General features: G+C 45.1%; 1 protein-coding gene across 1 annotated transcript in view; it reads left to right on the forward strand.

The window, feature by feature from the left end:
* The window catches only part of slc15a4 (solute carrier family 15 member 4), a 39,790-nt gene that overhangs the window by 17,981 nt on the left and 4,347 nt on the right, over nt 1–17,462 (forward strand). Inside the window, exons 7-8 of the mRNA XM_039013406.1 lie at nt 1,059–1,217; nt 13,667–13,825. Coding sequence (XP_038869334.1) covers nt 1,059–1,217; nt 13,667–13,825 — 318 coding nt within the window. The remainder of the gene's footprint in view (nt 1–1,058; nt 1,218–13,666; nt 13,826–17,462) is intronic.

The raw sequence follows: 17,462 nt of genomic DNA on the forward strand, positions 1-17,462 counted from the left end.
AGGACACAGATTGGCAGCTGTGTATCTGCCATAGTGGTATCTGTTGCCTCGGGCACAGCTAGCATCAACACTGTCTTGCACGCCTGCTATCCTCAGTTCACAGGGTTGACATCTATGGCTATGCGGACCTGCCCTTGTTGAGTGGTGGAGCACAAAGCTGGCCCTCACCACATGGTGTGGGAAACATGGCAAAGCTGCGTTGACATTGCCTTTGAAGGCCATTGACGTTGCCTTTTATCAGTTTTGACAATCTGTTAAACTGAATTCTAATCTGCTTTAGCTAGTGCTGAATGTGTTCTATAAGAGATATGCAAAAGTAGCTCTAGTTGTATTTTTTTTTAAGCACCGAGGGATAGAGCTTAAATGCCTGATATGATGTCGTAAAAGCAGTATATGTGTGTTTTATGGCGAGTGTAAGAAATTGCTCTGGGCAGGGCAGCGACCGCCTTGCCTGGGATGGACAGGCGGTATTATAGGATAGCTGGATTAGAAGGCCCCATCCCCTCTCAAATACAGCATTAAGTGTGGGGCGATGATAGGAGGCTGTCTCTGGGCCTTATCTGGAAATAGCCGCTGGTTCCATGATAATGGTTATCGATTAAAGCTTTTAGGAAGCAGCAGCAGCTGCTGATGACAACTGCTGGGGGTGTTATTGTTGAGTTGTCGGATCTCTCCTCCATTACTAACTGCTGTAATATCTGAGCATGCAGATGTGATCTTAATTAAACGCTGGCTTTGACTTGACACTTAAGCCCTAATGGACTTTTACAAGTATTCTGTTTTTATGACTGTTGTATATTGAGGGGAAAAGTGTTGCATCTCGGCATAGAAAGTTGAAAGTCCTCATCTTTTAGATGGTGCCGATCAATAATAACAATGGGTGATAGCCATTGCTTTATCTTGTAGTGTTTACAGACAAAATTAACCATTACGTATTTTCATAATCCATAAAAACAAGAGTTCAAGTTTTTGTTCCCATTGGTGTTCATGCACTGACATAATTCAAGCATCTAGGCCTAATGACATTATATACACATTTTGTGCCTCCTTCCCTACAGGTATACTGGAGACAAAACGACTTGAGATCATCAAATCTAATGGCACCATTGACCAGGTCTTTGGCGACGTCATCTACTACGCAGCAGATCTGCCCATATGGTGGCAGGTGCCCCAGTATGTGCTCATCGGAATCAGCGAAATCTTTGCCAGCATCGCAGGTGAGTGGAATGCTGTTCTGTTGCCCAGAGGATATAGAAATGTCTAAAGGAAGCGTATATAGCATTATAAAGAGATGCAGAGATCTTATAATGACAATGATTGTCTAACAGATTTGGTTACAAGTGATAATTTGGTCTTGCAGTCATACAGTCAGTACTAATAGATGTTGATATAATTGTTAAAAAGTATCTTGATTGCACCACCGCTATTATCCAGTAGCCAATTATATAATGTTTTGTTAAAGGGGAAGTTGAAGTGCAGTAGTCTATGTAATGGTAAAGTAACCTTTTAGTATGCATTGTGATTAATAGTCCTCTCCTCCAGCCTTTGAACAAACCTGACATTGTTTTCCTCTTCATTCTTATGCCCTAATGACTCACCCAATCAATGGTTTTCTGTTCTAAAACACAAAACCCTTCCTGCATCCTTACACATGTATAGCAACTGTTGCCTGTGCTACTGTACCTCCCGGGTGGCGCAGTGGTCTAGGGCACTGCATTGCAGTGCTAGCTGCGCCACCAGAGTCTCTGGGTTCGCGCCCAGGCTGGGCTGGGTTCGCGCCCAGGCTCTGTCGCAGCCGGCCGCAACCGGGAGGTCCGTGGGGCGACGCACAATTGGCATAGCGTCGTCCGGGTTAGGGAGGGTTTGGCCGGTAGGGATATCCTTGTCTCAGTATGTAAAAAATGTAATGAAATGTAAAAAAATAAAAATGTAATTAAAAAAAAATGTATGCACTCTACTGTAAGTCGCTCTGGATAAGAGCGTCTGCTAAATGACTAAAATGTAAAAATGTACTGTTGAAATAGCTAGGTAAGGAATCCAGGGAGGGATACATTAGTAGGGATAGTTTGCCCCAAAGAGAACCTGCGATAAAGTATCTTAGTCAGATTTAGCATTGGACTTTGCTGAGCAGCATGATCTGCAGCCTCTACAGTACCTCAACAGACAGTGGACAACCACATTCATATAGTTTGATTGTTCTCTGTAACCACCACCAGTGCTGGCATGCTACATTAGTTCTACCTCTAGTACCTGTACAGCTACTAAGGGTAACATTACATTCTATAACATTGGCCCTGTCCATGAAATGCCATCCGAGTGAATGGCAAAAATACATTGTGCATTTGGTTCAAGTATTTTGAACACAGCATGTAGGCTACTAGAGCTCTTCTCGGAAGTTCACCCACACTTCTGTGGGGTGAACTGAACTTCAATTTACACAACTATATTAGATGTACAGTGGTTCTTCTTTTTAAAAGTTGCGTCATACTGCAGCACAGCTTGCGGGGTGCCACAGAATTATATGGCATGGGGCCTCCCGAGTGGCGCAGTGGTCTAAGATACTGCATCGCAGTTGCTAGCTTTGTCACTAGAGATCCTGGTTCGTGTCCAGGCTCTGTCGCAGCAGACCGGGAGACCCATGGGGTGGTGCACAATTGGCCCAGCATTGACCGGGTTAGGGGAGGGTTAAAAATAAATAAAGAATTATATTGCACGTTATTTGTCAGCCATTGTTGCCGTTAATACTAGTTTGACCACCAGAGGGCATCTTTGAGAAGTTAAGTTATTGAAATGACATGGAGCTGTAGACCTACAGTAAGAGTCCTGTTTAATTTACTTATTGGCATACAGGCCTACTTCAATTTACAGTATATCAATCATTCATTCATTCATTCATTTGTGCACGTCATCACACAGCATACAAGTCGTACATGTCTTCTAAATCATTAAAGCATTTTAGTTATAAAATGAAATGACAAAGGGAGCCTTGACTATTTAAACAATGAATAAATGTCATGTCGGCTAAAGCGATTGAATTCAGGAATGCATTTGTCACGTTCTGACTTTAGTTCCTTTGTTTTGTCTTTTGTTTTAGTTGGTCGGGGCGTGAGTTGGGTGGGTTGTCTATGTTAGTTTTTCTATGATTTTCTATTTCTGTGTTTGGCCTGATATGGTTCTCAATCAGAGGCAGCTGTCAATCGTTGTCCCTGATTGGGAACCATATTTAGGTAGCCTGTTTTCTGTTGGGTTTTGTGGGTGGTTATTTTCAGTCTGTGTGTGTCTGCACCAGACAGAACTGTTTTCGTTTTTTTCTTTGTTGTTTTGTTATTCAGTGTTCAGTTTTGATTATTATTAAATATCATGAACACTTACCACGCTGCACCTTGGTCCTCACCTTCTTCCACCGACGACAGCCGTTACAGAACCACCCACCAAAAAAGGACCAAGCAGTGTGGTAACGGGCGGCGGCAGCAGCAGCAGTGGCCGAAAGCTCGAGAGGAATGGACATGGGAGGACGTTCTGGACGGCAAGGGAGTCTACACATGGGAGGAGATCCTGGCGGGAAGGGATCGCCTTCCATGGGAACAGGTGGAGGCAGCTAGGAGAGCAGAGGCAGTCGGAGAGAGGAACCAGCGGTATGTGGGAACACGGCTGGCAAGGGAGCCTGAGAGGCAGCCCCAAAAAATTATTGGGGGGGGGGGGGGCACACGGGGTGTGGTGCTAAGCCAGGTAGGAGACCTGAGCCAACTCCCCGTGCTTACCGTGGAGAGAGAGGGACCGGGCAGGCACTGTGTTATGCCGTGAGGTGCACGGTGTCCCCAGTGCGTGTGCATAGCCCGGTGCGGTACATTGCAGCGCCTCGTATCGGCCGGGCTAGAGTGGGCATCGAGCCAGGTGCCATGAAGCCGGCTCAGCGCATCTGGTCTCCAGTGCGTCTCCTCGGGCCGGTGTACATGGCACCAGCCTTACGCATGGTGTCCCCGGTTCGCCAGCACAGCCCAGTGCGGGCTATTCCACATCGCCGCACTGGCCTGGCTACGGGGAGCATTCAACCAGGTAAGGTTGGGCAGGCTCGGTGCTCGACACCTCCTGTGCGCCTTCACGGTCCGGTCTATCCGGTGCCACCTCCACGCACCAGCCCTCCGGTGCCGGCACCACGTACCAGGGCTCCAGTTCCAGCACCCCGCACTCGCCCTGAGGTGCGTGTCCCCAACCCAGTACCACCAGTGCCAACACCACGCACCAGGCTTCCTGTGCGTCTTCAGAGCCCTGTTCCTCCTCCCCGCACTCGCCCTGAGGTGCGTGTCCTCAGCCCGGTACCACCAGTGCCGGTACCACGCACCAGGCCTACAGTGTGCCTCGGCAGGCCTGAGCCGCCCGTCTGTCCAGCGCCGCCTGAGCCGCCCGTCTGTCCAGCGCCGCCTGAGCCGCCCGTCTGTCCAGCGCCGCCTGAGCCGCCCGTCTGTCCAGCGCCGCCTGAGCCGCCCGTCTGTCCAGCGCCGCCTGAGCCGCCCGTCTGTCCAGCGCCGCCTGAGCCGCCCGTCTGTCCAGCGCCGCCTGAGCCGCCCGTCTGTCCAGCGCCGCCTGAGCCGCCCGTCTGTCCAGCGCCGCCTGAGCCGCCCGTCTGTCCAGCGCCGCCTGAGCCGCCCGTCTGTCCAGCGCCGCCTGAGCCGCCCGTCTGTCCAGCGCCGCCTGAGCCGCCCGTCTGTCCAGCGCCGCCTGAGCCGCCCGTCTGTCCAGCGCCGCCTGAGCCGCCCGTCTGTCCAGCGCCGCCTGAGCCGCCCGTCTGTCCAGCGCCGCCTGAGCCGCCCGTCTGTCCAGCGCCGCCTGAGCCGCCCGTCTGTCCAGCGCCGCCTGAGCCGCCCGTCTGTCCTGAGCCGCCTGAGCCGCCCGTCTGTCCTGAGCCGCCCGTCTGTCCTGAGCCGCCCGTCTGTCCTGAGCCGCCCGTCTGTCCTGAGCCGCCCGTCTGTCCTGAGCCGCCCGTCTGTCCAGCGCCGCCTGAGCCGCCCGTCTGTCCAGCGCCGCCTGAGCCGCCCGTCTGTCCAGCGCCGCCTGAGCCGCCCGTCTGTCCAGCGCCGTCCCTCAGTCCAGAGGCGTCCCTCAGTCCCGTGGGCCCATTTATTAGGGTTCCCAGGCCAAGGTCGGCGGCGAGGGTCGCCGTTCCTAGGAGGCCACAGAAGCGGACTAAGACTATGGTGGAGTGGGGTCCACGTCCAGCGCCAGAGCCGCCACCACGGACAGATGCCCACCCAGACCCTCCCCTATAGGTTCAGGTTTTGCGGCCGGAGTACGCACCTTGGGGGGGGGGGGGGGTACTGTCACGTTCTGACCTTAGTTCCTTTGTTTTGTCTTTTGTTTTAGTTGGTCAGGGCTTGAGTTGGGTGGGTTGTCTGTTAGTTTTTCTATGATTTTCTATTTCTGTGTTTGGCCTGATATGGTTCTCAATCAGAGGCAGCTGTCAATCGTTGTCCCTGATTGGGAACCATATTTAGGTAGCCTGTTTTCTGTTGGATTTGTGGGTGGTTATTTTCAGTCTTTGTGTGTCTGCACCAGACAGAACTGTTTTCGGTTGTTTCTTTGTTGTTTTGTTATTCAGTGTTCAGTTTTGATTATTATTAAATATCATGAACACTTAACACGCTGCACCTTGGTCCTCACCTTCTTCCACCGACGACAGCCGTTACAGCATTTGACTGTTTTTAATATTAGGAAAATATGGCGCTGTACCACGTGACGGGAGTAGGCCTAGGCCACGAAGTGACTGCAAGTGAAGAGCAAAATAATCCATACCCTAATTGTAGGCTACCCAATAGCCAATCGAGATTCAGTGAAAATAAAAATCTCATTGATTTATTTAGACCAGTCCCCATCCTGTGCCTGGTGAGCAGTTCGTCAAGTTCTAATGTCAGAAGAGGAATGGAAATGTCAGGGTGAACCGACGACCTGACGAACCTGCCACGTATGTTGACTCTGTCTGTCGGAGGTGGAATTCCAGACTGTCCTGGCATGGATTGTGACTCCATCTCGTTCCTCGCCCTCTTCAACTCGTCATTCTCCACCTGGCTCTCCGCCAATGCCGCCTGGCTCTCCCCCAATGCCGCCTGGCTCTGGACCAATGCATCAGCTTTCGCCTGTATCTCTGCCCCCAGAGAATGTTTTTCTTTCTGCTGGTCTGCCTTCAATGACACGATCTCGGTCTTCAAAGTTTGACTCTGATCCATGAGCACCTTCATCAGATGATGAGAATGGTACCGTCCTGAGCCCCCATCGATTACTGTGGCCTATGATAGAAACGGTAGATCAATTAAGAAGTAAGTGACTCCAACACACATGCTGCGTACAGAAACACATATTTTTAAGAATCCGCTTTCTTGGGGTCCATGCATTTTTCGGGGCAGCCCGTTGTCCAGCCCTTTGTCCACTGATCTCCACGGATGGTTGTTGGCATGGTTGTATGTTCTGCAAAAACACGTTCACATTTTTAGTACAAGTATCTATTGTATTACACAGTATGCCAACACATTGATAGGCTATACCATTTTTTTTAAAGAAAATGCGCTGAAACCAAAATACCTTTTAGTTTTGGTGATCCTCTCATCTCCGGCTCATTTTCAAGTCCTCTGGTGGTTAGTCCTAACCTTGGAATGGGTAGCACCACAGTTTTCATCAAGCCAGCTTCTTTCTATGTCCATTTTGTCTGTTCTCTTTGGACATAATATTATTATAATTTTTTTTTTTTTTAGATAAGGGTAGAGTTTGGGGCGCTGTGAGGAGTAGTGGAAAGGTGTTACAATAGGCCATAAGTATACAGCAGTTCGCCGATTGTCCTCACTCTGATTATGCTGTAACAACATACTGTAGTAGCACCATGACCAGTATTAGCAAATCATGTCTAGTATATAATCTCTCCTCCCTCACATCTTTGAAGGTTAAGCTGTTGTGAAATATCACATAAGCTGATCATCTTGGCACTATGAGCAGAGCACCATTTGAAATCAATAGAATCCTACCACATTATTATTATTTTCTTTCTATTTCTCCTGCAGTCATGAACATTACCATGCTAAGGCTTCTGTTTTGGACAGATTTCAATTACCTGGATGACTGGGGTTGTTGAGACCTCGGTCCATGATTGAGCCATCCTCCCGTCTGTCTATTTGGCTCGCTGTCACTTCCTCACTATATTTCACATTGTATACAAAAATATATTTTGTAAGTCCTCTATCTATTGTTTCATATAAGAGGAATGCTTTTTTCCTCATTTTCTTCAACATGTCTTTCATGCATAACCTCTCTATAAGTTAGTGCTAGTTCTTACTGAAGATTGTGTTTCTCCTCCTCAGCCCAACAATGGCGTCGCCACATAGGAGACCCTTAGCAACTTAGTGTTTAGTCTTTTGTATTGTGCCTAGGCGAGTAGACTGAAATGTAAGCCATGTGACTGACTGTTCAAGACTGTCTTGAGTAAAACCTCCAGCATCCAGTTAGCCACTCACTCCTGGCACCCTTAGCTACTGACTCATTCTAAGGAAGTGTATATGACTGGCTGTCTGCAGCTGATGTCCTCTCATCAGGTGCCCTGTCTTGTTATGGTCATAATCTCTGTGGATCCCCTACCATGACACAAGCCAACCATATTGACTGTTGTGGAGGGATTGGTGCCAATGGCAGCTCTTCCACACTATGGCCCCTGGAGGCATTACTGCTAACAACTGCAACCAGGACAAACCCTAACCAGGGAAAAATACACTGTAGGTACAGTAGCTGTTGTGTGGCTGAGGGCAGATGATTTATTCACCTGAAGTAATGTACTCACAAATAAAATAAAAATATCCACATTATCAGTTAAATTGTACATAATAAAGTTATGTTTGGAACAGCGTACACACTGGTTTGCCCAGGTGTCTATTAAAAACAACTGTCAGTCATACTTTATTACTGTACTAGTACACCCATGAAATTCAAATACAGACAGAATAAAGCTGTGGGGAGCCCTTAAATAAACTTCCCCTCCACTTTTTCCACACCACCCCACTGGGGATATCTTCAAGGAAAATTAGATGGCAGAATTGTGACATACAGTGGGGAGAACAAGTATTTGATACACTGCTGATTTTGCAGGTTTTCCTACTTACAAAGCATGTAGAGGTCTGTAATTTTTATCATGGGTACACTTCAACTGTGAGAGACGGAATCTAAAACAAAAATCCAGAAAATCACATTATATGATTTTTAAGTAATTCATTTGCATTTTATTGCATGACATAAGTATTTGATCACTTACCAACCAGTAAGAATTCCAGCTCTCACAGACCTGTTAGTTTTTCTTTAAGAAGCCCCCCTGTTCTCCACTCATTACCTGTATTAACTGCACCTGTTTGAACTCGTTACCTGTATAAAAGACACCTGTCCACACACTCAATCAAACAGACTCCAACCTCTCCACAATGGCCAAGACCAGAGAGCTGTGTAAGGACATCAGGGATAAAATTGTAGACCTGCACAAGGCTGGGATGGGCTACAGGACAATAGGCAAGCAGCTTGGCGCAATTATTAGAAAATGGAAGAAGTTCAAGATGACGGTCAATCACCCTCGGTCTGGGGCTCCACGCAAGATCTCACCTCGTGGGGCATCAATGATCATGAGGAAGGTGAGGGATCAGCCCAGAACTACACGGCAGGACCTGGTCAATGACCTGAAGAGAGCTGGGACCACAGTCTCAAAGAAAACCATTAGTAACACACTATGCCATCATGGATTAAAATCCTGCAGCGCATGCAAGGTCCCCCTGCTCAAGCCAGCGCATGTCCAGGCCCGTCTGAAGTTTGCCAATGACCATCTGGATGATCCAGAGGAGGAATGGGAGAAGGTCATGTGGTCTGATGAGACAAAAATAGAGCTTTTTGGTCTAAACTCCACTCGCCGTGTTTGGAAGAAGAAGAAGGATGAGTACAACCCCAAGAACATCATCCGAACCGTGAAGCATGGAGGTGGAAACATCATTCTTTGGGGATGCTTTTCTGCAAAGGGGACAGGACGACTGCGCCGTATTGAGGGGAGGATGGATGGGGCCATGTATCGTGAAATCTTGGCCAACAACCTCCTTCCTTCAGTAAGAGCATTGAAGAAGGGTCGTGGCTGGGTCTTCCTTCCTTCATTCAATGTGATTTTCTGGATTTTTGTTTTAGATTCCGTCTCTCACAGTTGAAGTGTACCTATGATAAAAATGACAGACCTCTACATGCTTTGTAAGTAGGAAACACTGCCGATTTTGCAGGTTATCAAATACTTGTTCTCCCCACTGTATGTCTGGAAAAAAAAAGTTTCCCCTGGTCTTATTCTGTTTGAATACATCCTTTTTAATACATCTAGGGCCCACCTCCTACCCCATTACAATTCCTTTATCCTTGGAGGGACTATGGTAATTCTTTCCTTATGCACCACCTGCAGTTTGCCTGCTTTCGGGCATTAAGGATATGCAAAAATGTTGCAAAATGATCCCCTCTGGGATTGATCTTTAAAAAAAAATTTTTTTAAAGCTAATATTATTTCTCAAGAAAAAAAATCTACCCCTCCAACAGCCCTCGGGAGAAGGCAAAATAAAATATTTTAACTTTGTTTTGCGTGTGGTTGGGAAGCGGACATTATTATTAAATCTCAACTCATTCTATATACCTCCACATAGACAAGTAAGGGATTGAAAATTAGGAATGTGACAAATGTAAAAAAAATATTTTTAAACTTTAATAAAAAAAATCGTAAATTGACATGTGAATTCACACTTCAGATTTGGTCCTGCGTATGACCACTACGGGGCAATGCAGTTCAATCTACTGCAGTCATGGCTACCAGACAGCGCTGACCTTACTGCTGTCCCCACCCACTCAGCAATGATGGTAGTTAATGCCGTTTTTAGGTTCTCTGTGTGCCTGTCCTCCATGTTCTCAGTTGTCCTGTACATGGGCCCACTTCTCATCAATGTGATGTCTCGTTGCAGTGAGGTATGACTGTGTTATTTGACATCCAACAATCTGTTGTTAAAACTACGTATGGTGTTTGAGAGCTTGCGCTTTATACTTTGAGCGATCATTGTACATTTTCTTCATCCGGGCTGTCACGGTTTTTCGACATGGCATCCTGTAGTCTGCTTCTATATATGCCATCAGGGCAGCGAGCCAACATCCTCTACCATTGACAATGGCTGCATATCAATTGCAATCATTTTTGTAGTCAGCTCTGTGATTTTCTCACTCCGTCCCTTACTGCACTGCTGCCAGCAACGGGTTGGGGGTCTCAGTGCCTCCCTTTCAGATGGTGAAGCATTGCACCTGTACTGCCACTGTAGCTCAATTCCACCTCGCAAAGTTTACATTTCACCACCTTCTCTTTTAACCTCAAAGTATTAGCAGACAGGACTTTGCTGCTGTCACTTCCCTGTCTCACTCTCTGCCATTTTCCCAACTGTTAATGAAGATGACGTGCGGAGCACTTTATATCCATGGAAAATCATTAAAAAGAAGGATATCTTCTAACGTTATGGCATTGTTGTGTTAGGTATTTGTAGAATTTTTATTTTTCTCTTGATGATGATCTGGACCTGTTAGTGGTAGTTTTGTTATAACTGCACTGCGATGTACACTACCATTCAAAAGTTTGGGGTCACTTAGAAATGTCCTTGTTTTTGAAAGAAAAGCAACAACAAAAAAATGTGTCCCTTTTTTAAAATAATACCAAATTGATCAGAAATACAGTGTAGACAATGTTAATGTTGTAAATGACTATTGTAGCTGGAAACGGCTGATTTTTTTATGGAATATCTACATAGGCGTACAGACGCCCATTATCAGCAACCATCACTCCTGTGATCCAATGGCACGTTGTGTTAGCTAATCCAAGTTGATAGTTTTAAAAGGCTAATTGATCATTAGAAAACCATTTTGTAATTATGTTAGCACAGTTGAAAACAGAAGCAATAAAACTGGACGCCTTTAGACTAGTTGAGTATCTGGAGCATCAGCGTTTGTGGGTTCTATTACAGGCTCAAAATGGCCAGAAACAAATAACTTTCTCCTGAAACTCGTCAGGCTATCTTGTTCTGAGAAATGAAGGCTATTCCATGCGAGAAATTGCCAAGAAACTGAAGAACGCTGTGTACTACTCCCTTCACAGAACAATGCAAACTGGCATTAATCAGAATCGAAAGAGGAGTGAGAATCCCCGGTGCACAACTGAGCAAGAGGACAAGTACATTAGAGGTTCTAGTTTGAGAAACAGATGCCTCACAAGTCCTCAACTGGCAGCTTCATTAAATGGTACCCGCAAAACACCAGTCTCAACGTCAACAGTGAAGAGGCGACTCCAGGATGCTGGCCTTCTAGGCAGAGTTGTAAAGAAAAAGCCACATCAGACTGGCCAATGAGAAGAAAAGATTAAGATGGGCAAAAGGACACTGGACAGAGGAACTCTGCCTGGAAGGCCAGCATCCCGGAGTCGCCTCTTCACTGTTGACATTGAGACTGGTGTTTTGCGGATACTATTTAATGAAACAAGGACATTTCTAAGTAACCCCAAACTTTTGAACGGTATTGTACATTTTGTTAAAAAAAATACATTGGTTAGGGATTTTTTTCTAAACCATCCCAATTTTGTTTAAACGTTCACACCCCTATTGAAAATAGTCCTGCAAATTCCTCTGTTCACTACATGTCCCATTGTACTATGTGCATTGTCAGAGAGAACTAATGCATTCACCCTATGGTATGTATTTCATTAAACAGTAACCAAGACCAGGGCTTTTTTTAATTTGCTGTCAAAAGGTTACCTGACGATATAACGAAATGTTTTCAGGTGGAAACAAATGGAAAGGTCAGGTGTGTTGTGGCAGAGCGTTTGACACAGTGTAATAAAGTTTCCACGCCAGATTATTTTTTTCTATTAGGAAAGTGTTTTGTATCCTAATAAGCTACATTAGTCTCAGACCAGGTAGCTGTACGAGGAGTTGTGTGTCACATGGATTTCTTGTAATGTTCCCCTCGGAGGAATGCCTAAAAAGGCATCCGTACTTAAGAGGCTCCTTTATCTCTCCTGACAGCTGCAGCTATAGGGCCTTATTTGAAAAATCGCAAGTTTGAGGCACCATGAAATTATCAATGTCAGCTAGCAGGCAGCTCTTATTGCAAAAGAAAAATGATTTTTTTAAATGATTTTTTTTACTCGTTTTCCTTCCCCCTCAACCCCATCCTCTCTCCTGACACATAAAATATTGAGAGACCTTTTCCAGAAACAATTGCAGCTGAATAGGTACTTGAGATGGTCCCCTGCTGCTGTAAGGTAGCCTGCGGGTGTAGGAGGAGAGAACAACCCTATGTTTCACTGATATTTAGCAGTCAAACAGTGCAGCGGCAGGCCAAGTCTCATGTATATAAATTGATCACATTGTTGTTATGGATGAAAGGCCTGTTATTCTGATGCAAATCTAATCTCCTGTAAGTGGAGTTCTACAGTGAAGCATGAGAGGTGTTTCCATAGTGATCGCCCCCTCGCTACTTTGTCTGGGTGGGACCCATGGGTAATAAGTCATCCTGACAGTAACACACACTGTCTGCTGCTGACCACTACACTACGTACTAGGCTTGGGCGGTATACCGTATATACCAGGGTATTTGGAAAAAGCCACGGGATGGTTTTTCAATACCGTTGAAACTATTTATTTGACGTTTTTAAATCAATTTGTAGATACAAATAGTTACCTGCAGTTAACATGTGCAAATCATTAGGAAGTAAAGAGCAAATACTTTCTTAATTTCACCTGGTAGTCCCCCGTCACATGGTGTTTGTTTAAAAGCACACAACGAACCCGTTAGCCTTGTGAGTCACCCACTGTTGTGTAGCATGCGCCAGGTGATCTAATTACAGTATGGAACTGTTTGCCAGCTACATATCTAAATTAACTGTCCAAAATGTGCTAAATGCTCTGCAGTTGTGCATTTGGTTTGCTAATTTAGTAGCCAATTAGCTATCTAGCAAAGTGGTTAGCTTCTTCCAAAATCAAGCATTTGCTTGGTAACAGCAGAGAATCCTCTCCTGGTTCAAGAGCCTTGCTGGCTAATATGTGTTTTGTGCGTGCAGCAAACTGGGAGTAGCATTTTTGAGTTACTTGTATAGTTTAGGTCAAACTGTACGAAATGTTTGCAATGCGCTGCTTAGCCTTTAGTTAGCATTCTCTATGGGATTTTACATGTACTTGTTAGCATTGCTAACCTTCGGATTTCAGAGTATCATTGGGTTTGAAAACAGCACCCTTTGTGTTCAGTGCCATTATTATCGAATACCCCGGTATAGCACAAGGTCGGTATGACAATCTGGATAACTCCCAAGCCTACTACATATCCACACACCACACAGCCAATGGACTGTCCTCTGCCAAAGTCATCTAAAAACACTTTGAACTGTTCCTCACCCCAGGCCGGATGTGCCATGGTTAGAACATGGACATTGTTTGCCCAGAGTCTAGAAATGTGTTTGGATTAGTGTTAGCATCTGTCAATGTTTACTCTGTATGACCGGATGTGCTGCATGATTGTGTTTGTTTACTTGTTAGTATTTCTTGTTTATTCCTTGTTTATTCTATGGATCTCTGAGTTCAGTGTCTGTCTCCTCTCCCAGGTCTGGAGTTTGCCTATTCAGCCGCCCCCAGGTCCATGCAGAGTGCCATCATGGGACTGTTCTTCTTCTTCTCTGGGATTGGTTCCTTCGTGGGCTCCGGCCTACTGGCCATCGTCTCCCTCAAAGGGATTGGCTGGATGTCCTCCCACAAGGACTTTGGTAAGAGCGAGAAAACACTCATCCAATACAAGTTCTTAAGTAGGTTCTTCTTTTGAGACAATGTTCATTACTCATATAATAGGAGTTGGACAGGCTCTTCAGGGAGAAAAAATGTGAGTGAGAATGATGGTGCATTGTATTGCCTCAGCCTGCATAATGATCTGTATACCGACTCTAGGGAGGCCTGCCATCACAATCAGCCTTAAACATGGCCTCTGAAAACTACCTTCAACTCCCTGGCCATTGATCTGTATGAACACAGTTTCAGGGATGAGGAATAGTATAATGTTCTGGCTCCACTCATGCACACTGTCTAGAGCTTTTATAGATGTTACTGTAAAATTGGTGTGACAAAAACATCAGCAGTGTGTCATAGCTTACTGTTGTCCTCGTATAAAAGAACACAGTATTGACATTTGGATTCCCTCTGCAGTATTTACTTTCACATCAACAGAAATGTATTTCCTGGGGGGACGCGTCACAAGAATTGTCATGTCGTCCTGATTTAATATCCACTTAAGGAGTTTGTAAATTGGTTGCACCAAAGAAGGAAAAAATTATTCTGGTGCAATTGTCTTATTTTAAGTGTTTCCTGTAATAAATAGAGATGTCAGACTAACGACAAAAGGTTTGTGTAAATCTGTCGTAGTGCTAGAATAAATAGTGTGGCGGTGGCAGCAGATGGATGTGTTCCCTGGTGAAAGGAGCCCCCCGGCCCAGATGCACTTTCCAGGGAGCATGCGGAAAATACACCGCACTGTAAATGGTTTAACCACAAACACCTAATAGCTCATTAATACAGTGTGCCGACAGGTTGGGAGGTATTTTTGATGACATTAGCACTTGGAGATGCTTGGCACGGCTTCATAAATCCATCCTTCGACTTGCCTAGCCTCGCCCGAGGAGCCGTTTGTTTAGTAAGCATAATTTGATTGTTAAACGAGAGCCTGGTTTGCCTGCAAGCTTTCTTTCTCTCGCTCTATCTCGTGCTGCTTTTTGAAAAAGTCATTTTAAAGAATAACCGCACAGAGTAGGGGTGGGCGAACAAACAGAATAAAACATCCAGGTGGCCAAAGCTTTGGCCTCAAAGCCTGTCAGTTTGTTGTGCAGTTGCTTGTTGTCTTTCCTTCACATACTTTGCTGGGCTTTACCTGTCTCTATTCCCCCCACCCCCCTTGGCTCAGCGCTCTGCAGGAGCGATGGAAGTGGATCCTCCTCATTTCCATGGCTGAGGGCTGTGTGATGCAGAGGCAGAGCGAAGCATGGAGTAAACAGGAGGTTTGGTGAACAGAGTGGTGCAGACCTGGGGATAGACACCCAGTATTAATGACAAGCTGGGGGCCTGATTACACAGCCCTCTCCTCTTAAGTAAAGCTGCCCCTGGAGTGCGCACCATAGAGCTGCCACAGCCAGCCAGCTAGCTACCTTGGCAGCTGGAGGTTACTACTCACCTCTCTCTCACTACACCACCTTCTCCCTTCACGTCTTGTCCTCACAAACTAGCAGCAGGCATGCGCAGGTAGAGAAGCAATGTAAGATACAACGATACAGTCCGTCTGTCCAAAAGTAAAAGCATATGCCTTTGGTAACTGTAGTACAGTCACAACCAAAATGATTGGCACCCTTGATAAAGAGGAGAAAAGAAAATAGTACAATAAGTAATACCAATACTATTGTATGCTCAAAACAATGATGAACTTTACCCAGTACCTGGACCTTTTTTGCCCAAAACCTGGTTGCCTCTACCAGGAAGCTGTAACTTGGCTGTGGATCTTCCAGCAAGACAATGACCCCAAACACATATCAAAATCCATAAAGAAATGGTTAATTGACCAAGAAATCAACACTTTGCAATGGCCATCTGTCTCCGGACTTGAAACTCATTGAAATCCTGTGGTTTGAATTGAAGAGGGTAGTCCATAAGCGCAAATGAAGGATATCAACGATCTGGGAAGATTCTGTGTAGAGGAATGGTCTAAGATCCCTCCCAATGTGTTCTCCAATCTCATAAAATATTTTTGAAAATGGGTCTGTGACATTTTCCTCGCAGGGGGAGGGTGCTGGAGTATTGAAAACAGGGGTGCCAATTATTTTGACACCCAATTTGTATTTAAAAAAATAAAATAATAATAATACTTGTTAAACATTTTTTTCTGGGCAATTGTATCAGTATAAAATATATATATTTTTGCATATAATATAGCTCAGTATTTGTATTATCTTACTGTATACAGTATTTTTTTGCTCATCTTTGTCAAGGGTGTCAGTTATTCTGGTCGTGACTGTATTTGTATTATGTTTTCGACTTGGTGACTCTTAACTCTCCTGCTGTCTTCCGGTCAAATTGGACTGAGTTTTCTTTCTGAAAAATGTAGTTCCTTTAATCTGATTGTCATAAGGTTCCATGACTTTGTCCACACAGGGCATCTGAACACACAAAATACATTTTGATGATTTTTATTACATTTGGGGTGTTTTATTTAACTTTTGTACACCTGTGGTGTTCCCTGTCAAAAATGACCGGTCATTACAAATGAATGGGTGAGACTACAATTAGGGTAATAAAATTGAGTTCAGGCACATGCCCATTCATCAGATGGACACACCTCCTCTCCCAGACACCCACATGCATGTGTGTTTGAGGACACACACACGCCTCACTCTCCTTCTTGGCTTCCATGGCAATCCCCACAGGAACCTTACCCCAATAGAATCTTCCCTCACGGGAACCACACCTGTTGGCATTCTCACAAAAAATCGCAACATTGTTTCAATAATGTATACAACTTTTCTCGCAGCTCTGGTATATAAAGCTTTTTGAGTCCTTGCACAATTCATTCTGTGGCAGCACAATGACCAAACTATATACTGTATGTGAGGCTCTAGATCATATCTTTGTTCATGACACTGGTGAGGAGGAGAGAGTCCTTGTTAAACTTTGACACAAAGTAGTCTGTGATAAATAGCACTATGTTTCATCTGAGTATTTGTTAAAGTCAAAATAATCCATACATTATGCTTTTTTTTCTCAAAAACAAGTTGTATGAGCTCAGGTCAATGAGGCCTACAGGCCATAAATAGCAAATAGAAGTTCAAAACTTATAATGTTCACAATAACTTAAGTTGATAAAAAGATCTAACACAACATTAGGTGATCATATATGTATTATTATGGATTTATAATCCGCTATAATGGGGCGGTCATTTTGGACCGGGAACACAGCATTATTTAACATGAAACGAACACAACAGGAGGGTTAAAATCCCTATGGGCTTTTTCCACAGTCAGGCTGACATCACATCTGACTGGTCATTCATCACAATCCTTTTATTTGGTCCTAGAAAAGGCAGCCATCTCACCTGCACTTTGACAGAGACTGCATTGTGCTGAGTTAACCCCACGGTTAGTCAATGAAAGGTCAACCTTCTCTCCTTCTGCCTCATGAGTTGGCTTGTATACATAAAGATGTTTTGTTCTGCTGAAACGTGCGCTCCTTTCAATTGTTGCCAAATGTATTCATCCACCATTGACTTTAAGGAACACAATGCTTGAGCTCTGAGTAGGTAGCTGCAGTCACAGACCAGGAAATTGCCTTTTTATTTTAATTGTACCAGGTTCAAGTCCTGACTGGTCCAG

The sequence above is a fragment of the Salvelinus namaycush genome, chromosome 18, assembly GCF_016432855.1.
Source record: "Salvelinus namaycush isolate Seneca chromosome 18, SaNama_1.0, whole genome shotgun sequence".
NCBI lineage: Eukaryota > Metazoa > Chordata > Actinopteri > Salmoniformes > Salmonidae > Salvelinus > Salvelinus namaycush.